Raw genomic sequence first — 25,883 nt, 5'->3', positions numbered from 1 at the left:
CACCATTATTCTACAATGTAGAAAATAGTAAAAATAAAGAAAACACATTGAATGAGTAGGTGTGTCCAAAGTTTTGACTGGTACTGTATATATGTTTTACATAAGGGGGAATCGGTTATTAGTAAATGTGATATATATTTTTTTAACTTTACCGTAAATGTGTACAGTAAGTAAGAAAACATAGTTTACCATCCCGAAGTCCACTACAGACGACATTTATAAACAAGCTCTTACTTAGCTCTTATTAAATGTAAAAACAGAAAACTCACCAAACTATTCGAGGTTGAGATATTTACTAAAATCTCTGTGACCCAGCGCGCATGCGGGTAGAGCGCGCCTACTCGTGATGACAGCAGATGACAGCTGACTGAGCTAGCGCTCTGACGAAAAGGGGAGATCAGGAACGGTCTGGAATAGACATATCTAGCGATTTAACTGGTCAGACACTGACATTATTTCACGGTTATAGGGATTCCATAAAGAACTGGTATACTATCAACAACTTGTTTGGTAAGTCATTGAATTTGTGTTATAGCTAACGCGTTAGCTAGTTCTGTTTTCATCGCTGGCCTTCTTCTGCTAACGTTAGCTAGCTACTTCTTGGATGTCGTTCGTGATTGAACGCTATTTTCTTCCACAACTGGCCAGCCTGGCCTACCCGGGCAACATTGACATATCCCTATAAAGGTATCCCACCGTAGCTCGATGTTTGGCTAGTAACAGTGCTGCAACATTTCAAGTTGGCTAGGTCACTAGCTAACGTTACTTAACCAACGAGCTAGTAAGCTAGTTAACGGTTACCGTTGTTGATAGCTAGCTAAGTACAGTAATGTTAGCTATGCTCTCTGTGATAACTAGTTAACTATTTTGATTGTAAACTAGTACCTAGGCACCTAGCTAACTACGCTATAGCGACCTGTTAGTGTTAACGTTAGTTAGATAATTAGGTAGTTCGCTAGATAGCTAACCAATTTGCCTCTAATAGCAAGCTTTCTAACTAGCTAGATTACTAGCATTTCACTGTTAACGTATGCCAGTATGATGAAAGGAAGCCAGCTAACTATTTATAACAGAGGCCGACGGTGACACATTAGCTAGTATTAGTAACTAACGTTAGTTAGCTAACTAGCTAGTTAAACTAAAAATTACGCAAGATGTCGACTGTGTTGCAAAAGTGAACAAGACAAGGCTGGGGCCCTAAAAATTACTAGATGGGCAAGTTGTCTTGGTTGCTTGAATAATTAACTAGCTAGCGAACGGCGGTCGCCTCTCCTTACCCACCTGATCCCCTACATTAGGTGTAGAATTGAGCCCCACCCAGTGCAGGGGCCGTGACTATCCATGACTAGTGTAGTATGATGAACCATAAAGAACTTCAGACGTGTTTGTGTATCAAGCAGGGCTCAAAGGTTTTCAAAACAGAATGGTCACAATAATTTATGTTGATTTAAGGAATGCACTTGACCTTTTGATTAGGCTAATTGTTAGAGCCAAAACATGAATACATCTCAATCACACGAATGAAGAGTGTGCTCCTAGCTTTTTATTAATTTTTTTATTCTTGAGTTATAGTGAATCTCAACTGACTTTGCGCCTGGAGTACTAGTAGTGTTGTTCCGAGGCAAGGTAGAAGTCTTTGTTTTGGCAAGGTCAGGAGTAAGGATGTTGAACGCTCCAGAGCAGAGGATCAGGATGTCTCATTCAGTGTAGGAGTGCACTGTCAGGCTTTGTCTTCCTGACAGGCAACATTTGGCCTACATTTAGCAAAATAAGATTTTGAGCATACATCTCAGTGAAGGTGTTGATTTTAGGCATACAGAATTTCTCCTTTCCTTATATTTGGAAGCTACCCATTTGCTCCCACCTCTGAACTTAAAGCCTTTGTAGATATTGCATGCTAGCACTGCTTTGACCTACAGAATGCCCTCCTTTTGGGTATGGTTGTGTAAGAGGAAGCGTTTACTCATTTGTAATCCCTGGGATCTGATAGCCTAACCCAAGGTTGTAGGCATTGATGATATCACTAGGGTTATTTTTCCGGTATTTTACAAATGTTTCAACCCTGAGAATAAATCCTTTTTCTCCCGAGTAACACAGTATTTCCCGCCAAAACCAGAAGTGTCATTCAAGAGCATTATAAAGCATATAAATATGCCTATGTCTGGATTTAAATAGAGCTTTGATTGAACATTCAAGCTTGATGCTACCTGAGCCTGATGAGCCATACATTAAACACATTTTATGAGCCCTTACATTAGACATTTAATGATCCCAAGCCCCCAAAAGTCAAAATGATTGTGCCGTTATCCAATACATATGTGATATAGGCTACTGTACATTACGCATGACAGAAAAACATACAAGTCCATAGATGTCGACAAACCATATCTGTATGGACCTCACTTTCTGCACGGGGGCATTGTCATACTGAAACAGGAAAGGGCCTTCCCCAAATTGTTGCCACAAAGTTGGAAGCACAGACTCGTCTAGAATGTTCTATTCTGTAGCGTTTAGATTTCCTTTCACTGGAAGTAAGGGGTCTAGCCCGAACCATGAAAAACAACCCCAGACCATTATTCCTCCTCCACCAAATTTTACAGTTGGCACTATGCATTGGGGCAGGTAGCGTTTTCCTGGCATCCGCCAAAACCAGATTCGTCCGTCGGACTGCCAGATGGTGAAACGTGATTCATCACTACAGAGAATTAGTTTCCATTGCCCCAGAGTCCAATAGCGACAAGCTTTACACCACTCCAGCCGATGCTTGGCATTGCACATGGTGATCTTAGGCTTGTGTGGCTGCTCGGCAAAGGAAACCCATTTCATGAACCTCCCGACGAACAGTTATTTTGCTGACGTTGCTTCCAGATCCAGTTTGGAACTCTGTAGTGAGTGTTGCAACCAAGACAGACCATTTTTACGTGCTACGCGCTTCAGCACATGGCAGTCCCGTTCTGTGAGCTTGTGTGGCCTACCACTTTGCGGCTGAGCTGTTGTTGCTCCTAGACGTTTCCACTTCACAATAACAACACTTAGTTGACCGGGGCAGCTCTAACAGGGCAGAAATTTGATGAACTAACTTGTTGGAATGGTGGAATCCTATGATGGTGCCACGTTGAAAGTCACTGCGCTCTTCAGTAAGGCCATTTTTCTAGAGGTCGACCGATTTAGGATTTTTCAACAACGATACCGATTTATTGAATGACCAAAAAAAGCCGATACCGATTAATCTGCAAATTTGTATCTATATATATATATATATTTGTAATAATGACAATTACAACAATACTGAATAAACACTTTTAACTTAATATAATACATAACATCGTTTTAGTCTCAAATAAATAATGAAACATGTTCAATTTGGGTTAAATAATGCAAAAACAGTGTTGGAGAAGAAAGTAAAAGTGCAATTTATGCCATGTAAAAAAGCTAACGTTTAAAATTCCTTGTTCAGAACATGAGAACATATGAAATCTGGTGGTTCCTTTTAACATGAGTCTTCAATATTCCCAGTTAAGAAGTTTTAGGTTGTAGTTATTATAGGAATTTATAAGACTATTTCTCTCTCTACCATTTGTATTTTATATACCTTTTGACTTTTGGATGTTCTTATAGGCACAATAGTATTGCCAGCCTAATCTCAGGAGTTGATAGGCTTGAAGTCATAAACAGCGCTGTGCTTCAAGCATTGCCAAGTGCTGCTGGCAAATGCAGGAAAGTGCTGTTTGAATGAATGCTAACGAGCCTGCTGCTGCCTACCACCGCTCAGACAGACTGCTCTATCAAATCATAGACTTAATTATAATAAACACACAGAAATACGAGCCTTAGGTCATTAATATGGTCAAATCCGGAAACTATCATTTCGAAAACAAAACATTTATTCTTTCAGTGAACGGGTGGCAAACCTAAGTAAAAAAAAAAAAAAAAAATGCTGTTACATTGCACAACCTTCAATGTTATGTCATGATTATGTACAATTCTGGCAAATTAGTTTGCAACGAGCCAGGCGGCCCAAACTGCTACATATACCCTGACTCTGCGTGCAATGAACGCAAGAGAAGTGACACAATTTCCCCCTAGTTAATATTGCCTGCTAACATTAATTTATTTTAGCTAAATATGCAGGTTTAAAAATATATACTTCTGTGTATTGATTTTAAGAAAGGCATTGATGTTTATGGTCAGGTACATTCATGCAACGATTGTGCTTTTGCTAAATCATCACCCGTTTGGCGAAGTAGGCTGTGATTCGATGATAAATTAATAGGCACTGCATTGATTATATGCAATGCAGGACAAGCTAGTTAACCTAGTAATATCATCAACCATGTGTAGTTAACTAGTGATTATGTGAAGATTGATTGTTTTTTATAAGATAAGTTTAACGCTATCTAGCAACTTACCTTGGCTCCTTGCTGCACTCGCGTAACAGGTGGTCAGCCTGCCACGCAGTTTCCTCGGGGAATGCAATGTAATCGGCTATAATCGGCGTCCAAAAATGCAGATTATCGATTATGAAAACTTGGAATCGGCCCTAATTAATCGGACATGCCCGATTAATCAGTCAACCTCTACACTCTACTGACAATGTTTGTCTCTGGAGATTGAATGGCTGTGTGCTCGATTGAATACACCTGTCAGCAACTTGTTTGGCTGAAATAGCCAAATCCACTTATTTGAAGGAGTGTCCACATACTTTTGTATATGCGTTATACAGTGTAGTGTATGTGGGAGGTCTTTAAAAAAACACAAAATAACTTGTTACTACACAGTAGTTGTAGGACAGGCTTAGGGTAGGCCTACTAGATGTGACAAACAATGTCTGTGGGGAACTCACGCATGAAAGAGACAAGGGTCTCTTATTCACATTTTTATTGTGCTGTCCAACACTCACTATTCCTGAGCTTCGGTGATGTAGCCTAGTGAATCATTTCTCAGATCCTCGTTCTGACTGAAGTACTTTAGGCTGTTTATTACCACCACCACTACCTCACTTTCAGCTACCCTGCTTACCCTGGTTTCAGTTTCATATTTGTATTTTCCTAATGATCTAAGACCAAATATCTGACAATCTTATGTTGTCAATTGGATGTGGTGGGGCTGGATTGCTGGAATAGGTTGGGTATAGTTTTGCCATGTCTCTTTGTGGTGTGTGAGCTCCTTCTGAGAGGTGATTGTTGGGAGGTGCAGCGTGCACCCCATACCATTGCACACAGGAGCTGGTAAAATGTCTGCAGTCCAACGGAAGAAGGCCTGATGAATTTCAAAGGGACACAGCCCTTGAAGCTGCTGTTGGGCTAGGCAACTGGAGTCGTTAACCTGCTCATGCAAACAGTCTTATTTGATCTCATGTTGAGGGGAAGTGAAAAGGGGACTTTGTGTTCGAGTTTCGAGTGCCTTTAGAAAGTGATTCCTTTCTGTGTGTCTATAAAAAGCACTTTGTTCTGTTGGCTTGTATTGCATGTTCAACTGAGGGAATGTTTGGGCTGTGTTCCAAACACCTCCATAAATGTGCTGTGTGGTGAGCTGCATCATTGGTTGAGGTGCTTTTCAGTTTTCTTTTCCAGATGGTTTGCTTCACAATGATTCCTTGTTCTGAGCCTAAGCATCATGTATGTAATGTTGGGAGGGATGGCTTTGGACTGAATTCTATTTCTAGCCTACCTACCGCTAACTACCGTCATTCTCTCGCACACCCCCGCCTGTGCCTTTTCACACCACCTACAGTGGTTTTTCTTCTGCTTTTGAGTTCCCCGTCCTTTTCCATTACTTACTCATTAGGTAGGTCTACTCAACAAATCTTCAACTCGGAAACTGCTTTACCCGTACCAGGCCACAGGTCCTACAGTACCACCTGTGTGTTGGCCCTAGGCCTACACCCTTTACTTCCACACAGGACTGTGACAAATGTAGTCTACTCTTTCAAGAGCCTACAGCACATGCGTATTCTCATGGACTGGTACACTGTTGGTCATTAATCTATTGATTAGCCTTAAGTAAGTGTTTGACAGATTTTTATTTATTTACCCGAGATCCCCCAGTGTTTTCATGGTTCCAGAACTTCACAGTGGCCAGTCCATCATTGGATTTAGCCTACTAAAGGAACACAGAGACTTTGTGTATAACCCATGATTAACCTTTCTTATCTGGCATGACATGGTTAAGAAAACGCTTCTAAGCCTCATCAAAATATTTATGCCTCAAACCACATACGTTTAATAGTATCAAGCCTTTGTAGTTGTGTGCACGCTCTGAGGCAGGGTTCTCTGGGCTGTTTTTTTTACAGGCCTCCCAGCCTCACAATCTTGTCTGTTTTCCTTGGTAGCAGCCATCCACAAAGAACCTTGTGTCAAAGAATGCTCTAGGAAATCAATTAAATTTCATGCATTCTGTCTGGTTTGTGTGTGAAGGAAAGGGAGACTAATATGATTTGCATATACTCTCGTGCTGTGAATAATGCTACCAGATGCTTGTGTGAGCGAGAGTAGGGGCTTGCTATTGTTTAAAAGCCCCCCCCCCCACACTGTCAATCTTAGCCAATAGAACTAGTGTTTCTGCCTTCTCTTGACTACTGACAGTCTACTTCCTCTGTCAGTGTGTGAGCTAGGATTCTGCCAACATGGCCTTTCCTGCTCTTCCTCAGGATTGCACTCTGAGAAATAAAAATTATCCATTGTCCTCACTTGTAAATCTACTCCAAACTGCCCTGCATGTACAGTTGAAGTCGGAAGTTTACATACATCTTAGCCCAATACATTTAAACTCAGTTTTTCACAGTTCCTGACATTTAATCCTAGTAAAAATTCCCTGTTTTAGGTCAGTTAGGATTACCACTTTATTTTAAGAATGTGAAATGTCAGAATAATAGTAGAGTGATTTATTTCAGCTTTTATTTCTTTCATCACATTCCAAGTGGGTCAGAAGTTTACATACACTCAATTAGTATTTGGTAGCATTGCCTTTAAATTGTTTAACTTGGGTCAAAAGTTTCAGGTAGCCTTCCACAAGCTTCCCACAATAAGTTGGGTAAATTTTGGCCCATTCCTCCTGACAGAGCTGGTATAACTGAGTCAGGTTTCTAGGCCTCCTTGCTCACACACACTTTTTCAGTTCTGCCCACAAATGTTCTAGGCTTTGTGATGGCCATTCCAATACCCTGACTTTGTTGTCCTTAAGCCATTTTGCCATAACTTTGCTTGGGGTCATTGTCCATTTGCAAAACCCATTTGCGACCAAGCTTTAACTTCCTGACTGATGTCTTAAGATGTTGTTTCAATATATCCACATAATTTTCCTACCTCATGAAGCCATCTATTTTGTGAAGTGCACCAGTCCCTCCTGCAGCAAAGCACCCCCACAACATGATGCTGCCACCCCCGCGAATCACGGTTGGATGGTGTACTTCGGCTTGCAAGCCTCCCCATTTTCCCTCCAAACATAACGATGGTCATTATGGCCGAACAGTTCTGTTTTTGTTTCATCAGACCAGAGGACATTTCTCCAAAAAGTACAATCTTTGTCCCAATGTGCAGTTGCAAACTAGTCTGGCTTTTTTATGGCGGTTTTGGAGCAGTGGCTTCTTCCTTGCTGTGCGGCCTTTCAGGTTATGTCCATATAGGACTCGTTTTACTGTGGATATAGGTAATTTTGTACCTGTTTCCTCCAGCATCTTCGCAAGGTCCTTTGCTGTTGTTCTTGGATTGATTTGCACTTTTTTGCACGAGTACGTTCATCTCTAGGAGACAGAGCGCCTCTCCTTCTTGAGCGGTATGAAGTCTGCGTGGTCCCATGGTCTTTATACTAGAGGTCGGCATGGCCGATTTTTTTAAAAATACATAAATAAAAAATAATAAAATTAGGGCCGATTTCGTTTCCATAACAATCGGTAATCTTGCATTTTTGGACGCTGATTACGGCTGGTTACATTGCACTCCACGAGGAGACTACGTGGCAGGCTGACCTCCTGTTATGCGAGTGCAGCAAGGAGCCAAGGTAAGTTGCTAGCTAGCATTAAACTTATCTTATACAAAACAGTCAATCTTAACATAATCACTAGTTCTACCGCTTCTCTCCCGGATCCGGGATCCTCCTCATCAAAAAAGCTGACTAGCATAGCCTAGCCTAACGCGACAGGGATATCATATAATATAATTTCATGAAATCACAAGTCCAATACAGCAAATGAAAGATAAACATCTTGTGAATCCAGCCATCATTTCCGATTTTTAAAATGTTTTACAGCGAAAACACAATATACACTGCTCAAAAAAATAAAGGGAACACTAAAATAACACATCCTAGATCTGAATGAATGAAATATTCTTATTAAATACTTTTTTCTTTACATAGTTGAATGTGCTGACAACAATCACACACAAATTATCAATGGAAATCAAATTTATCAACCCATGGAGGTCTGGATTTGGAGTCACACTCAAAATTAAAGTGGAAAACCACACTACAGTCTGATCCAACTTTGATGTAATGTCCTTAAAACAAGTCAAAATGAGTCTCAGTAGTGTGTGTGGCCTCCACGTGCCTGTATGACCTCCCTACAACGCCTGGGCATGCTCCTGATGAGGTGGCGGATGGTCTCCTGAGGGATCTCCTCCCAGACCTGGACTAAAGCATCCGCCAACTCCTGGACAGTCTGTGGTGCAACGTGGCGTTGGTGGATGGAGCGAGACATGATGTCCCAGATGTGCTCAATTGGTTTCAGGTCTGGGGAACGGGCGGGCCAGTCCATAGCATCAATGCCTTCCTCTTGCAGGAACTGCTGACACACTCCAGCCACATGAGGTCTAGCATTGTCTTGCATTAGGAGGAACCCAGGGCCAACCGCACCAGCATATGGTCTCAAGGGGTCTGAGGATCTCATCTCGGTACCTAATGGCAGTCAGGCTACCTCTGGCGAGCACATGGAGGGCTGTGCGGCCCCCCAAAGAAATGCCACCCCACACCATGACTGACCCACCGCCAAACCGGTCATGCTGGAGGATGTTGCAGGCAGCAGAACGTTCTCCACAGCGTCTCCAGACTCTGTCACGTCTGTCACATGTGCTCAGTGTGAACCTGCTTTCATCTGTGAAGAGCACAGGGCGCCAGTGGCGAATTTGCCAATCTTGGTGTTCTCTGGCAAATGCCAAACGTCCTGCACGGTGTTGGGCTGTAAGCACAACCCCCACCTGTGGACGTTGGGCCCTCATACCACCCTCATGGAGTCTGTTTCTGACCGTTTGAGCAGACACATGCACATTTGTGGCCTGCTGGAGGTCATTTTGCAGGGCTCTGGCAGTGCTCCACCTGCTCCTCCTTGCACAAAGGCGGAGGTAGCGGTCCTGCTGCTGGGTTGTTGCCCTCCTACGGCCTCCTCCACGTCTCCTGATGTACTGGCCTGTCTCCTGGTAGCGCCTCCATGCTCTGGACACTACGCTGACAGACACAGCAAACCTTCTTGCCACAGCTCGCATTGATGTGCCATCCTGGATGAGCTGCACTACCTGAGCCACTTGTATGGGTTGTAGACTCCGTCTCATGCTACCACAAGAGTGAAAGCACCGCCAGCATTCAAAAGTGACCAAAACATCAGCCAGGAAGCATAGGAACTGAGAAGTAGTCTGTGGTCACCACCTGCAGAACCACTCCTTTATTGGGGGTGTCTTGCTAATTGCCTATAATTTCCACCTGTTGTCTATTCCATTTGCACAACAGCATGTGAAATTTATTGTCAATCAGTGTTGCTTCCTAAGTGGACAGTTTGATTTCACAGAAGTGTGATTGACTTGGAGTTACATTGTGTTGTTTAAGTGTTCCCTTTATTTTTTTGAGCAGTGTATATTTATATTAGCTCACCACAATAGCCTAACACACAACGCCATGTTTTCACCATGTTTCCACCGCAAAGGTAGCTTTCACAAAACCCACAAATGGAGATAAAATTAATCACTAACCTTGAAAAACTTCATCAGATGACAGTCTTATAACATCATGTTATACATTTGTTTTGTTCGAAAATGTGCATATTTAGAGGTACAAATCCTGGTTTTACATTGTGAATACGTAGCCATGATGCACCAAATTGTCCGGAGATATTTTGGACAGTCACGTAATCTAACCAAAGAACTCATCATAAACTTTACTAAAAAATACATGTTGTACAGCAAATGAAAGATACACTGGTTCTTAATGCAACCGCTGTGTTAGATTTAAAAAAATAACTTTAGTACAACATACAGCATGCAATATTGTGAGACAGCGCTCACCAATTCTCCGCCTTGTTGGAGCCAACAAAAATACGAAATAACATCATAAATATTCTCTTACTTTTGATGATCTTCCATCAGAATGTTGTGCAAGGAGTTCTAGTTCCAGAATAAATCGTTGTTTTGTTTTAGAATGTCCATTTCTTCTGTCGAATTAGCAACTTTGGCTAGCCATGTGGAGGGCACATGTCCAAGAAATCTTTGCGCCTGGAACTAAAAATTCCAATAGTCCCAATAAACGTCGAATAAACTGGTCAAACTCGGTTGAAAATCCTACTTTATGATGTTTTTCTCATGTATCCAATAAAATCAGAGCCGGAGCATTTCGTCGTGTATACCTAACGCTTTTCAGAAGACAATGTGAGGTTCCCTGGTGCGCAGTTGAATACTGACAAAAGAGCGGACCTGTCACTCCAAAAGCTCTCATTCGGTCTCACATCAAGCTAGACACCCCATTCAACATTCTACTGCCTGTTGACATCTAGTGGAAGGCGTATGAAGTGCATACAGATCCATAAATATAAGCCAGTTGAATAGGCAGGCCCTGACACAGAGACCCATTTTCAGAATTTGGAAGTTTGCTGCCAAATGAGTTCTGTTTTACTCACAGATATAATTCAAACAGTTTTAGAAACTTCAGAGTGTTTTCTATCCAATAGTAATAATAATATGCATATTGTATGATCTAGAACAGAGTACGAGGCCGTTTAATTTGGGAACGATTTTTTCCCAAAGTGAAAATAGCGCCCCCTATTAAGAAGATAACTACACATGGTTGATGATATTACTAGTTTAACTAGCTTGTCCTGCGTTACAAATAATCAATGCGGTAATTTATCATCGAATCACAGCCTACTTCGCCAAACGGGTGATGATTTAGCAAAAGCACAATCGTTGCATGAATGTACCTGACCATAAACATCAATGCCTTTCTTAAAATCTATACATAAGTATATATTTTTTTAAACCTGCATATTTAGTTAAAATAAATGAATGTTAGCAGGCAATATTAACAAATTGTGTCACTTCTCTTGCGTTCTGTGCAAGCAGAGTCAGGGTATATGCAGCAGTTTGGGCTGCCTGGCTCGTTGTGAACTGTGTGAAGACCATTTCTTCCTAATAAAGACCGTAATTAATTTGCCAGAATTTTAAATAATTATGACATTGAAGTTTGTGCAATGTAACAGCAATATTTAGACTTGTGGATGCCACCCATTCGATAAAATACGTAACGGTTCCGTATTTCACTGAAAGAATAAATGTTTTATTTTTCAAAATGATTGTTTCCGGATTTGACCATTTTAATGCTCGTATTTCTGTGTGTTTATTATAATTAAGTCTATGATTTGATAGAGCAGTCTGTCTGAGCGGTGGTAGGCAGCAGCAGGCTCGTTAGCATTCATTCAAACAGCACTTTCCTGCGTTTGCCAGCAGCACTTGGCAATGCTTGAAGCACAGCGCTGTTTATGACTTCAAGCCTATCAACTCCCGAGATTAGGCTGGCAATACTATTGTGCCGATAAGAACATCCAAAAGCAAAGATATGAAATACAAATTGTATAGAGAGAAATAGTCTTATAAATTCCAATAACTACAACCTAAAACTTCTTAACTGGGAATATTGAAGACTCATGTTAAAAGGAACCACCAGCTTTCATATGTTCTGAGCAAGGAACTTAAACGTTAGCTTTTTTACATGGCATATGTTGCACTTTTACTTTCTTCTCCAACACTGTGTTTTTGCTTTATTTAAATCAAATCGAACATGTTTCATTATTTATTTGAGACTAAATAGATTTTTATTTATGTATTATATTAAGTGTTCATTCAGTATTGCTGTAATTGTCATTATATATATATATATATATATATATATATATATATATATATATATATATATATATATATATATATATATATATATATATATATATATATTTTTTTATTTTTTTAAATCGTCCGATTTAATCGGTATCGGCGTTAGTCATAATCCTCTAGTTTATACTTGCGTACTATTTTTTGTACAGTTGAATGTGGTACCTTCAGGCGTTTGGAAGTTGCTCCCAAGGATGAACCAGTGTGGAGGTCTAAAAAAAAAAAAAATTATTCTGAAGTCTTGGCTGATTTCTTTTGATTTTCCCATAATGTCAAGCAGAGGCACTGAGTTTGAAAGTAGGCCTTGAAATGTATCCACAGGTACACCTCCAATTGACTCAAATGATGTCAATTAGCCTATCAGAAGCTTCTAAAGCCATGACATCATTTTCTAAGCTGTTTAAAGGCACAGTCAACTTAGTGTATGTAAACTTCTGACCCACTGGAATTGTGATACAGTGAAATAATCTCTAAACAGTTGTTGGATAAATTACTTGTCATGCACAAAGTAGATGTCCTAACTGACTTGCCAAAACTATAGTTTGTTAACAAGAAATTTGTGGAGTGGTTGAAAAACTAGTTTTAATGACTCCAACCTACGTGTATATAAACTTCCGACTTCAACTGTAGCTCTGTCCTGACTGCCCAGTACTCATTCTCTCGACAACGATGTCATTACCATCCTCATTACCATTTATCCCCCAGTGTCACTGATCTCCCTCTTCTCTCCCTCTTCTGCAGTCTTTATCCTCTGAGTGAGCTGGTAAAGATGGTGAAGCCAGACATCCACACTCTGGCCCACCACCTGAAGCAGGAGCGGCTGTATGTGGCTTCAGAGAAGCAGCTGATCCAGCGGCTCAACGGGGACGTGCTGAAGACTGCTGAGAGACTGTACCGTGCTGCCTGGATCACCAAACAGCAGAGGATCAATCTCGACAGGCTCATTCTCACCAGGTCAGCATGGGGCCCCCAGAGCTGTTGTTACCAGGGCATTTCAACGAGATCGATCCATTTGGAGAATAGAAACAGTTCTAATAGGAACTCACCATTATAAAAATACATTTTGAGTTGTCCTCTTGTTTGAATTCGGCAGTGTGACCTTTAGTGAACTAGTAACTTAATAGTCCTAAAGTAGGATCCCACCGTATTAAACTGTCTTATCTTCCTGATGTGATCATGTTGTTTGTTGTAAATCCTGCCAAACACGGTGCATGTCAGAGCCAGCCGAGCACTATTTAGATTAGCAGCCCAAAAGGGAAATTGCAAGGAATCAGAGGAGTCCTGTGATCAGCAAGCATGTCATACAATTACATGTCACTCCAATCAGTAATCAACAGCTCTCTGTGGCTCACTGTTGCCCATTTCCAGCCACTGGTTTGTGGAGCCTTCTGCTCTCGTAGTAATTAAAGCTCCCTGTCCTACAGTGCTGAGGCCTCCCCGGCCGAATGCTGCCAGCATGCCAAAGTGCTGGAGGACACACAGTTCCTGGACGGCTACAAGACTCTGGGCTTTCAGGAGAGCATCTATGGGGAGTTCCTGGGTCGGGTGCGCGAGAACCCTCGGCTGTTGGCCTCCTGCCTGGTGGCTGGGGAGAGGCTGAACCAGGAGCACACACAGGGGGTCATTTACACGGTCTTCACCTCACTCTACGGCAACTGTATCATGCAGGAGGATGAGCGCTACCTGCTGCAGGTGAGCAGCCCGGACATCTTCTGATCTAAGATCTATACACTTATACTATAAACACACCGCCAATAGCCACATGCACTCACCAAATGCACAGCAGCCACCTCTTATTTAACACTATTACCTGTCCTCATAGGTAGTGTGATGAGGCCATTTCTAACCTCTGTACTGCTAAATCTGGTAAGGGTGCTGCTGTTTCTATCAATTCCAGGTCCTCCGCTACTTGGTGGAGTTTGAGCTGAAGGAGAGCGACAACCCTCGGCGGCTGCTGCGGCGGGGCACGTGCGCCTTCAGCATCCTCTTCAAGCTCTTCTCCGAGGGGCTGTACTCGGCCAAGCTTTTCCTCACCGCCACCCTCCACGAGCCCATCATGCAGCTGCTGGTGGAGGACGAGGACCACCTGGAGACGGACCCCTCCAAGGTGACGGAGCGCTTCACGCCGGCCCAGCAGGAGCGCCTGTTTGGGGAGAAGGGCTCGGAGGGCTACAGACAGAAGGTGGCAGCCGCCGTGGAAGCCAACGAGGCCAAGCTGGTGACCCTGGTCAACAAGTTCATCGGCTACCTGAAGCAGAACACCTACTGCTTCCCCCACAACCTGCGCTGGATAGTGTCTCAGATGTACAAGACACTGTCGTGCGTGGAACGTCTGGAGGTGGGCGAGGTGCGGACCATGTGCACGGACCTGCTGCTCACCTGCTTCATCTGCCCAGCCATAGTCAACCCTGAGCAGTATGGCATCATCTCAGACGCCCCTATCAATGAGGTGGCTCGCTTCAACCTCATGCAGGTCAGTGGACGACCCAACAGACTCATACATCCACACTATTCTTATCCATGCCTGGACATTGACCGCTTACGAATCCTATTTGAAATGTTAGATAAAATATCAAATATTGTTACCTTTCCCCTTTATGCATTCTAATCATTATCTTTGTCCTGTAGGTAGGGCAGCTTCTTCAACAGTTGGCAATGGCTGACGATGATGGAGACCCCCGGAGGAAAAAGAGTTTGGCCAAGTTCGATAAGGTAAGATCCTCAAACACACATCTTAATATATAACCGGTTTGTCCATGGGGTAGCTTTTATTACATTCTGAATACATGTTTTGCTTCTTGCCTTATTATTGAAGTTGACTGTCTGGTTGTGTCACCTCAGAGCTGTGTAGCTGCCTTCTTGGATGTGGTAATCGGAGGGAGAGCTGTGGAGACACCGCCCATGTCCTCCATGAACCTACTAGAAGGACTCAGCAGGACTGTGGCGTACATGACACACAGTCAGCTCCTCTGCCTGGTACGCTGCTGATCTGACTGTTTCAGTCTGAATCTTGTGTGGCTTATATTGTAGTTAGCCTAGTCTGGAACAGTATGTACACATGTTTTAGACAGGCAACAGTAAACGTTCCTATGTTACAGGAAGTGAACTTGACATGCCCAGGCTTGTCAGACCAGAAAGGGAGGAGACATTTCACACAGGTTGTTGAGAGTGCTGTTATGTCTCAAGGACTGGGAGTTACCATAGCGTACTCAAGAAATAAAGTATTACCACATCCTCCTGGAACTGCGGTGCTATGGCTCCTCCCTTAGTTACCTTTCTTTATAACATTAGTGCGGTAATAAATAATTACCCTTGCTGTATTCTATTGGCATGTCTCAAGCCCCACTTTTAGTTTCATTGTGAAAAGAGCCCTGCACTTATCACCCGTGTCATAAGTTCTCCACCAGCTTAGCTATTGAAGCCTTAGTAAAAAGTTAATTGGATTCCTCATAGAAACTAGGATGTGAGAGTATTAAATGAAGTAATTAACTCCTATGGTGTTCAGGTGGACTTTGTACGGAGTGTGATGGCAGGGGACCACCTCCGGGAGGAGGAGCACATGCTCCTGGAGACCATGCTGGCCAACGTGCCCCAGTCCCGCACGGTGAAGAGCAACAGTCTGGAGCTCACCCCCTCCAACACCCCCCAGCTCTCCCCAGCCACCACCCCCGCCAACAAAAAAAACAGGAACATAGGTACCTACCGACTTCCTCGGCTGTTGTTACTGTAGACCTGCAGCCACTGGCTTTCTGACAGAGAAATACATACTGCATAATGAAATACGTGGTTAATCTCCAGTACTTGTTATTCCTGTTATAGCATTGCAGCATTGCAGTTGGAGAGTTCAGTTTGAAATTACAATGAAACCAGCCTTTTTATGTACTAACTATAGGTTGTTTCATTCATGGTAATAAATAACTAGAAGAAGTAGCTAAAGTTGTAATGGCTGCAGGAAGCCTCTGTTATGTAGGAAGCTAATGAGGTTCTGGGCCTGTTTTACAGGTAATTAGCAGCCTCTAGATTGGAGATCCATTACGCAAATGAAAGCCAATTAAATTACAAAATATAAATGAACCCTTTCTTAATTGGTATGGATGGAGAAATATATACCTTCCATCATTAGGAATAAATCAATTAAATGTGATGGTGACAACATCCTCCTCCATTTAAAATAAGCCACTTTAAGCTGCCCTACTGAAATGTGAACCTTTTCGATTTGAAGCTGTTTTATAGTTGCTTGCTACTCGCTCTGTATTCTCTCTCTGTTGCCCTCAACCTTCTTCCTCCTTTCCTCCTTTGCTGCCTGTGATCGACCCAGGACAACAGTTAGCAACTTCCTGGGACTCCACAACCACCACCCTGTCTGCTCACATTCCATTAGTTACCCCTTTTGGTGGGTAGCCTGGCAGCCCTGTGAAGCTGACTAGAACTAAAGCGTGTTTGTGCCACCTAGTCATGTGCCACTATCAGTCACATACACCCAGTACCAGCCATGCTCATACCATGGTTCCTGCTGCAGTCCCACTGCTTCACCACCAGATAGAGCTAGCTACTAGATGTGCTCTTGTCACCATGCCTTTCACCATGCCTGCTTTGCCCTGTGCTCTAGTCTTGTAGACCTGGTTTATACCTGGTTCTCTGCTGCTTGTTTTCACTCACGTGATAAATTATATTGTGTTTAATGATACGTGCTTTTGGCTAAAGAGAAGATTGAAGTCAGACACTTTTTTGGGGTGTTTGTTTTCCTGATGTTGGGATCTTAGATCCTTCTGCATAAAGCAATGCATCATAATTACCATCCAGAGCACAATCAGGTCAGTCATTAGAATGGTATGCATGCCACGTGCTGATTGGGATGTGGAGTGTGGCTGCTTCACCGCGTCCGACATGCACTTGTGATTTGTGAACCTTATTGGATGCACTCATTGACCTGTATTACACTGGACGGGTTACACAGCACAGGTTGTCTAAGCAGTGCCGAGCAAAATATCCAGTCTCTATTAGGAAAGATTGATTGATTTAATGATTGAATCCAATTGAGTCAAATTTCTGTTCACTGCAATACCTCTTTCACAATGCAAAACTGAAAGGTTGGGAGCAGCTAACGGGTTGGGAGCAACTAACAGGTAATCTAAGAAGCAATGCAGTCCGTGTGTAGTTGTGTATAGGTACGTGAGTTTTTGTGTTTATAGTTAGTATAGCCTACCTTTTTGCTTTTATTATTATTATAGTTGAAGCCGATCCCTGTCTTTTGCGCCCCCTGAATCTCAGTGAGTATTACATAGTAACACCTCGTCCCCTGCTCCCACTGAGTCTCTGTTAGTTAGTAACACCTCGTCCCCTGCTCCCACTGAGTCTGTTAGTTAGTAACATCTCGTCCCCTGCTCCCACTGAGTCTCTGTTAGTTAGTAACACCTCGTCCCCTGCTCCCACTGAGTCTCTGTTAGTTAGTAACATCTCGTCCCCTGCTCCCACCGAGTCTCTGTTAGTACCATCTCGTCCCCTGCTCCCACTGAGTCTCTGTTAGTAACATCTCGGCCCCTGAGTCTATGTTAGCTCGTAACATCTCCGCCCCTGCTCCCCCTGAGTCTCAGTTAGTAACACCTCGTCCCCTGCTCCCACTGAGTCTCTGTTAGTTAGTAACACCTCGTCCCCTGCTCCCACTGAATCTCTGTTAGTAACATCTCGTCCCCTGCTCCCACTGAGTCTCTGTTAGTTAGTAACATCTCGGCCCCTGAGTCTCTGTTAGTAACATCTCGTCCCCTGCTCCCACTGAGTCTCTGTTAGTTAGTAACATCTCGGCCCCTACTCCCCCTGAATCTCAGTGAATGAGTAAAGCCTTATACCCTGTCTCTCTCCCTGCTCCCCCAGCAGCCTCCCGCAGTCGTAGCCGTTCCGAGCTGGCCCAGCAGGGGGAGGCAGAGGCTAGCTCTCTGGAGTCCCTGCAGGAGGTTATGCCAGAGGAGGTGCTGGTGATCTCACTAGGAAGCAGCCCGCAGACCATCCCTGGGATGATGTCAGAGAATGAGGTAACTAACGAGCCTGGAACATGCACATTGTTATGGAGAGTATATGGTGTAATATACACTTGCACACAACATTGGAAATGAAGGATCAATGCATTTTTTTTATATTTGTCATTATCGGAAGCCCACATTAAGAGCCAGGATGGCAATAACCAGTGATGTTCCCTCTCAGGTGTTGACCATGCAGCTGACTGATGGGTCACAAGGGGACATTCCTGCAGATGACACCAAGCACCATGGCAAGCCAGACAAAACCCTGCGCTTCTCCCTCTGCAGTGACAACCTGGAGGGCATCTCAGAGGGTCAGCGTTCTAACAGCCCACATGCCCTGCTGACTTACTAGTTACTACAGCAACACAACATAATGTTTTTAATGTATCACCATGGAATGAGGTGTTAATGGCTGTTAAACTACTGTAATAAGTGTATCTGTTCTAATGTAAACAGTAACTGTTCATGTACCACAAAAAGAGGACCTTGTGTAATCTGATGCGTTGGAGATGTCTAAATGTAATTGTTTTCTTTGCACAGGTCCATCTAACCGGTCTAACTCTGTGTCGTCTCTGGACCTGGAGGGAGAGTCTGTGTCTGAGCTGGGAGCTGGGCCTTCAGGGAGCAATGGGGTGGAGGCTCTACAACTGCTGGAGCATGAACATGGTGTGTTGTGGGAAATCAATGTCAGGGATCATTACATTGAGCCATGATAACATTGTCATTATCCCTGTCCCACCCCCAGCCACCACTCAGGACAACCTGGATGACAAACTGCGTAAGTTTGAGATCCGCGACATGATGGGCCTGACAGATGACCGGGACATCTCTGAGACAGTGAGTGAGACCTGGAGCACAGACGTGCTGGGCAGCGACTTTGACCCCAACATGGATGAGGATCGACTGCAGGAAATAGCTGGTAAGTCATAGGGAGAATCTCAATGGCGTACTCTTCGTGTCCTCTCCTCGCCTCCTTCTCAAAATCCATTGGATTTAAAAGCCCTCTGACCTTCTCTAACAATTGGTTTTGAGAAGGGGGCAAGGAGAGAGGATGCGAGGAGTATGCAATTGAGATTCTCCCAAAGACATAGAGGTCCTTACTACGTCAGAAAATGTAGCACAATACTGCCACCTTGGGGTTTATGGTTAAAACGGCATGTTAAGCCTTCATCAAATCAAATTGTATTTTAATTGTCACATGTTTCGTAAACAACAGATGTAGACTAACAGTGAAAAGCTTAATTACGGGTCGTTTCCAACAATGCAGAGTTAAATATAAAAAATACACAAATAAATAGAAAGTGACAAAAGGAATAAAATACACGGTGAATAACAATAACGAGTAAAAATAACATGGCTATATACAGGAAGTAGAAAATAACATGGCTATATACAGGAAGTAGAAAATAACATGGCTATATACAGGAAGTAGAAAATAACATGGCTATATACAGGAAGTAGAAAATAACATGGCTATATACAGGAAGTAGAAAATAACATGGCTATATACAGGGAGTAGAAAATAACATGGCTATATACAGGAAGTAGAAAATAACATGGCTATGCACAGGGAGTAGAAAATAACATGGCTATGCACAGGGAGTAGAAAATAACATGGCTATATACAGGGAGTAGAAAATAACAACGTGGCTATGCACAGGGAGTAGAAAATAACAACGTGGCTATGAACAGGAAGTAGTAGAAAATAACAACGTGGCTATGCACAGGGAGTAGAAAATAACAACGTGGCTATGCACAGGGAGTAGTAGAAAATAACAACGTGGCTATGAACAGGAAGTAGTAGAAAATAACAACGTGGCTATGCACAGGGAGTAGTAGAAAATAACAACGTGGCTATGCACAGGGAGTAGTAGAAAATAACAACGTGGCTATGCACAGGGAGTAGTAGAAAATAACAACGTGGCTATGCACAGGGAGTAGCAGAAAATAACAACGTGGCTATGCACAGGGAGTAGTAGAAAATAACAACGTGGCTATGCACAGGGAGTAGTAGAAAATAACAACGTGGCTATGCACAGGGAGTAGCAGAAAATAACAACGTGGCTATGCACAGGGAGTAGTAGAAAATAACAACGTGGCTATGCACAGGGAGTAGTAGAAAATAACAACGTGGCTATGCACAGGGAGTAGTAGAAAATAACAACGTGGCTATGCACAGGGAGTAGCAGAAAATAACAACGTGGCTATGCACAGGGAGTAGTAGAAAATAACAACGTGGCTATGCACAGGGAGTAGTAGAAAATAACAACGTGGCTATGCACAGGGAGTAGCAGAAAATAACAACGTGGCTATGCACAGGGAGTAGCAGAAAATAACAACGTGGCTATGCACAGGGAGTAGCAGAAAATAACAACGTGGCTATGCACAGGGAGTAGTAGAAAATAACAACGTGGCTATGCACAGGGAGTAGCAGAAAATAACAACGTGGCTATGCACAGGGAGTAGTAGAAAATAACAACGTGGCTATGCACAGGGAGTAGTAGAAAATAACAACGTGGCTATGCACAGGGAGTAGCAGAAAATAACAACGTGGCTATGCACAGGGAGTAGCAGAAAATAACAACGTGGCTATGCACAGGGAGTAGTAGAAAATAACAACGTGGCTATGCACAGGGAGTAGTAGAAAATAACAACGTGGCTATGCACAGGGAGTAGCAGAAAATAACAACGTGGCTATGCACAGGGAGTAGCAGAAAATAACAACGTGGCTATGCACAGGGAGTAGCAGAAAATAACAACGTGGCTATGCACAGGGAGTAGTAGAAAATAACAACGTGGCTATGCACAGGGAGTAGCAGAAAATAACAACGTGGCTATGCACAGGGAGTAGTAGAAAATAACAACGTGGCTATGCACAGGGAGTAGCAGAAAATAACAACGTGGCTATGCACAGGGAGTAGTAGAAAATAACAACGTGGCTATGCACAGGGAGTAGCAGAAAATAACAACGTGGCTATGCACAGGGAGTAGTAGAAAATAACAACGTGGCTATGCACAGGGAGTAGTAGAAAATAACAACGTGGCTATGCACAGGGAGTAGCAGAAAATAACAACGTGGCTATGCACAGGGAGTAGCAGAAAATAACAACGTGGCTATGCACAGGGAGTAGCAGAAAATAACAACGTGGCTATGCACAGGGAGTAGCAGAAAATAACAACGTGGCTATGCACAGGGAGTAGTAGAAAATAACAACGTGGCTATGCACAGGGAGTAGTAGAAAATAACAACGTGGCTATGCACAGGGAGTAGCAGAAAATAACAACGTGGCTATGCACAGGGAGTAGCAGAAAATAACAACGTGGCTATGCACAGGGAGTAGCAGAAAATAACAACGTGGCTATGCACAGGGAGTAGCAGAAAATAACAACGTGGCTATGCACAGGGAGTAGCAGAAAATAACAACGTGGCTATGCACAGGGAGTAGCAGAAAATAACAACGTGGCTATGCACAGGGAGTAGCAGAAAATAACAACGTGGCTATGCACAGGGAGTAGCAGAAAATAACAACGTGGCTATGCACAGGGAGTAGCAGAAAATAACAACGTGGCTATGCACAGGGAGTAGTAGAAAATAACAACGTGGCTATGCACAGGGAGTACCGAGTCCATGTGCAAGGGTATGAGGTAGAGGTAGCTATGTACTTATAGGTAGGGGTAAAGTGACTATACAACAGGATAAATGATAGACAGTAGCAGCAGCGTATGTGGTGAGTGTGTTTTGGCGTCAGTATGCATGTTATTTGTGTGTGTGTGGGTGTATCTAGTGTGTGGGTTGGGGTGTCAGTCTAGGTTGTGTGTGTGTGTATAGAGTCTGTGCAAAAAAAGTGTCAATGCAGGTCGTCCAGGTAGCTATTTGATTAGCTATTTAGCAGTCTTATGGCTTGGGATTAGAAACTGTTCAGGGTCCTGTTGGGTCCAGATTTGGTGCACTGGTACCGCTTGCCATGCGGTAGCAGAGAGAACAGTATGGCTTGGGTGGCTGGTGTCTTTGAAAAATGTTTGGGCCTTCCTCTGACACTGCCTGGTATAGAGGTCCTGGGTGGCAGGGAGTTCTGCCCCAGTGACGTACTGGGCCGTACTCACCCCCCTCTGTAGCGCCTTGCGGTCGGGTGCCTTACAGTTGCCGTACCAAGCGGTGATGCAGCCAGTCAAGATGCTCTCAGTGGTGGAGCTTTTTGAGGATCTGAGGGTCATAGCCAAATATTTTCAGCCTCCTGAGTAGGAAGAGGCACTGACTTGCCCTCTTTACAACTGTGTGTGTGGACCATGTTAATTCCTTTGTGATGTGGACACTGAGGAACTTGAAGCTCCACTACAGCCCTATCAATGTGGATGGGGGCGTGCTCGCACCTCCGTTTCCTGTAGTCCACAATCAGCTCATTGTCTTTCTGAAGTTGAGGGAGAGCTTGTTGTCCTAGCACCACACTGCCAGGTCTCTGACCTCCTCCCTATAGGCTGCCTCGTCGTCTGTGATGAGTCCTACCACAGTTGTGTCGTTAGCAAACTTGATGATGGTGTTAGAGACGTGGCGGTCGAGGCAGTCGTGGGTGTACAGGAGGGAACTTGAGCGGCCACCGTGTTGAGGGTTGGCGTAGCAGGAAGTCCAGGATCCAGTTGCAGGAGGGGTTCAGTCCCAGGATCCTTAGCTTATGTGATGAGCTTGGAGGTCACTATGGTGTTGATCGTTGAGCTGTAGTCACTGAACAGCATTGTCATGTAGTTCCTTTTGTCCAGGTGGGAAAGGGCAGTGTGGAGTGCAAGAGATTGCGTCGTTCTGTGGATCTGTTGGGGCGGTATGCGAATTGGAGTGGGTCCATGGTGTCTGGGATGATGGTGTTCATGTGAGCCATGACCAGCCTTTCAAAGCATTTCACGGCTACAGATGTGAGCGCTACGGGGCGATATTCTGGAGCATTCCATCTATTTTTTTCAATTGTTAAATAAGGACAACCTTCAATGTTCTCTAAGACATAATTATCAGAATGTTCATTTTATTCCACGCAAACCTTTCTTCCTCTTCTCTCCTTTCTTCCCTCACTTGGTTCTCTCTCGCTCTCTCGCTCTGACATTCACTCAGTCCCTGCAGTCTTATTGACCTTGGTTCCTTCTCATTTGCATCCACCATTTTTCATTGCTTGGAATATGGCGTTGGGGGACTTTTCCATCATTAAGTGAATTTACAGCGATTTCCTTATGTGTTTTCTCCAAGGGATTGGGTTATGAGATGCACATTAAATATCCATTAATACCTCATTATCCCACTGATAAGATTACCATGATAATGAGGCAGAAATTCTAATTGTTTCACTTCTTGTTGTGCCACTCATTTAATCATCCACCTGAAAGACAAGTGCTCTGCGCCCCTACCTTGAAGACTGTAAACATGGACAGCAGGGTAGAGCTCTCCTGCCGCTAGAAAGGGCCCTGCCCCCGCCCAGCCCCGCAGACTTGCCTGGGCGCTGGCACGCACGTGCGCCCATGGTGTGTGTGCTGTGAAGTGGAAACATGGCGTACCTGTGGGTGCGGGTACCACGGGTCGACTCCTGATCCGCTCCCCGGCCACCATACTCCCACTCACACCTGCTAGATCTTTTCCCTCCTCCGCATTCTTCCGCCTTGTTAACCTGCCGCATCCCAAATGGAAATGGAGGGACGTCGTGTGGAGGACTTTGTGGGTGTGGGGTAATTTAGTTGTGAGTAATGCCCAGCTTAATCAACATCTCAAAGTCATGGCTCAGGAGGCAGGGTTGGGGTGAGATATTACCATTAACCTTTGCACTTTGGCACAGTAGTGTGTGCCTGTGGGCCCAGTGTGAAATGCCTGTGACCTCAGGCTCTCTTTCTGTCTGTCTGTGCTAAGGGGCGACTGTAGAGAACATGCTGGGCAGCCTGCTGTGCCTACCAGGCTCCAGCTCAGTGCTGCTAGACCCTTATGGATCCACCATCTCAGAGACCACCAGCGAGGCCTGGAGTGTGGAGGTCCTGCCCAGCGACTCAGGTGGGTTCAATGTTGAAAAGGGGTTCTAGGAGCTGAATGGAGTCTCCTCTTGTCTGTTTCGTAACTCTACAAACATTTTTCATGAGTTTCTACGTAGAAGTATTTTTCTTGTCTTCCTCCGTGCACTGCATCGGCAGGTGTGTGTGGCTGGACACGCCAGGTGTGCTTCCCCCCCCCGCCCCCCCCCCCCCCCCCCCACCCCAGTTCCATATCAAGGAAGTGGGTGCAATCTGTCATGTTTGTGTACACTACCCTGTCTATCAGGGTAGATCTGCCTTTGCCAGTAAAATACAGCTCTGGGTTTCCCCAAAGGAACCTCCAGGTGTGTTTGCACCTGTAGTGGAGGAACAGCCATGAGGAAATGTTCAAGGACAGCAGCTGTTTGCAGTCTATTGACATGGTGTCAACCTTTTTGCTGGCAACATCCTCTCACAAATCTGTAGGCATTGCAACACAATCCTCAGACAGTGGGGGGGTTATGTATGGACATGTTGTGCTGAGCAGTTCCAGCACAGTGTGAATATGGTCCCATTGCAGCAATTACAAACCAAACGTTATTATGAACAGTAGGAGTCAAATCAATCTTAAAATATGTCTATTCTTTGGTTAATAAAATGTCCTAAAACCATATGTTAGATTACGTGGTTAAACCCCTTTGCAAGTCAGCGTTTCATGAATATCAATAGATTACTTTAGTAACATCAGTACAAGTGTTTCTTGGGAAAGCCCGGACTCTCTCTGTTAATTGAAGTGCACCATTGCAATATGTGCAGTGTTAAATTGACATGCATGAGTGTCTTGATTGCTTTTTGTTTCCGTTTGCTGCCCCTGTTCTGCTCTGTAATAGGGCTATCTGATGCGCGCCTGGAGTTGAGAGTTTATTTCATGGCTAGGCAGCAGAAAACTACACTCTGAAGAGCACTTCACTAGCACATTATTACTAACGAGCATGCAAATGAGTACTGCGGTTACTTTGGGGCCTCTGGGTTAAGCTGAACAGCTCCATTGGGCAGCCACAAAACGGCCTGGACTCGAGTTTACGCTTTTCCCTTTGTCAATTGTAGATGGTTTGTTTGCTTTCGTGCATATTAGTTTTCTTAGCTATTACTTTATCCTGCCAGAAAGGGGAGACTAAACATACAGTAAGGTATATGCCTACACTTGCATTCTTACATACACTATGTGCCTATGAACAACTTACATTGTTGACTATAACTGGATGTGACTGTGCTCTCTCTGTGTGTGTTGCTCCTCCCTCTCCAGAAGCCCCAGACCTGAAGCAGGAAGAGCGTCTACAGGAGTTGGAGAGCTGCTCAGGGCTGGGCAGCACCTCCGATGACACAGAGGTCAGAGAGGTCAGCTCCCGGCCCAGCACCCCAGGGCTCAGCGTCATCTCAGGTACCCTGCACCTCTTTCACTCATAGAAGCTTTACAGTATACCCAACACATCAGTTTCTATACAAACGTACAGATTGAAATATAACAAGTCTAACCAGTCAAAGAATTATAATGAATGTATTTCAGAGCCATATTGGGTTTTGTCTGTGTTGGCTGGAGAACAGTCAGATAGTGCTAGATAAGCCAGTACAACCAGGTCGGTGTGAGAGTTTGGCTAGGACATGGAGGTTAACACTGGCACTGTACTGGTAGCTCAGGTGAACAGGGTGCGTTGACATGCTTGACATAGCATCTCAGATTAAGATG

The 25,883-nt window shown here is 44.0% G+C and overlaps 1 protein-coding gene across 2 annotated transcripts in view; it reads left to right on the top strand.

Annotated features, from left to right (window-relative positions):
- Positions 1–361: 361 nt before the first annotated feature.
- Positions 362–25,883, top strand: part of LOC120063200 (GTPase-activating protein and VPS9 domain-containing protein 1-like) — a 38,394-nt gene continuing 12,872 nt past the window's right edge. Inside the window, exons 1-13 of one of the 2 annotated variants that reach the window (XM_039013417.1) lie at positions 362–510; positions 12,885–13,097; positions 13,568–13,835; positions 14,041–14,616; positions 14,772–14,855; positions 14,985–15,119; positions 15,649–15,838; positions 18,015–18,172; positions 18,342–18,471; positions 18,701–18,826; positions 18,906–19,079; positions 24,042–24,179; positions 25,443–25,577. In XM_039013417.1, coding sequence (XP_038869345.1) covers positions 12,913–13,097; positions 13,568–13,835; positions 14,041–14,616; positions 14,772–14,855; positions 14,985–15,119; positions 15,649–15,838; positions 18,015–18,172; positions 18,342–18,471; positions 18,701–18,826; positions 18,906–19,079; positions 24,042–24,179; positions 25,443–25,577 — 2,299 coding nt within the window. In that variant the 5' untranslated portion in view covers positions 362–510; positions 12,885–12,912. The remainder of the gene's footprint in view (positions 511–12,884; positions 13,098–13,567; positions 13,836–14,040; positions 14,617–14,771; positions 14,856–14,984; positions 15,120–15,648; positions 15,839–18,014; positions 18,173–18,341; positions 18,472–18,700; positions 18,827–18,905; positions 19,080–24,041; positions 24,180–25,442; positions 25,578–25,883) is intronic. The other variant, XM_039013418.1, reaches the window with a different exon arrangement.

Source organism: Salvelinus namaycush, chromosome 18 (genome assembly GCF_016432855.1).
Source record: "Salvelinus namaycush isolate Seneca chromosome 18, SaNama_1.0, whole genome shotgun sequence".
Taxonomy (NCBI): Eukaryota; Metazoa; Chordata; class Actinopteri; order Salmoniformes; family Salmonidae; genus Salvelinus; species Salvelinus namaycush.
Note: the sequence above shows the minus strand (reverse complement) of the source record. Positions and strands in the feature narration are given on the sequence as shown.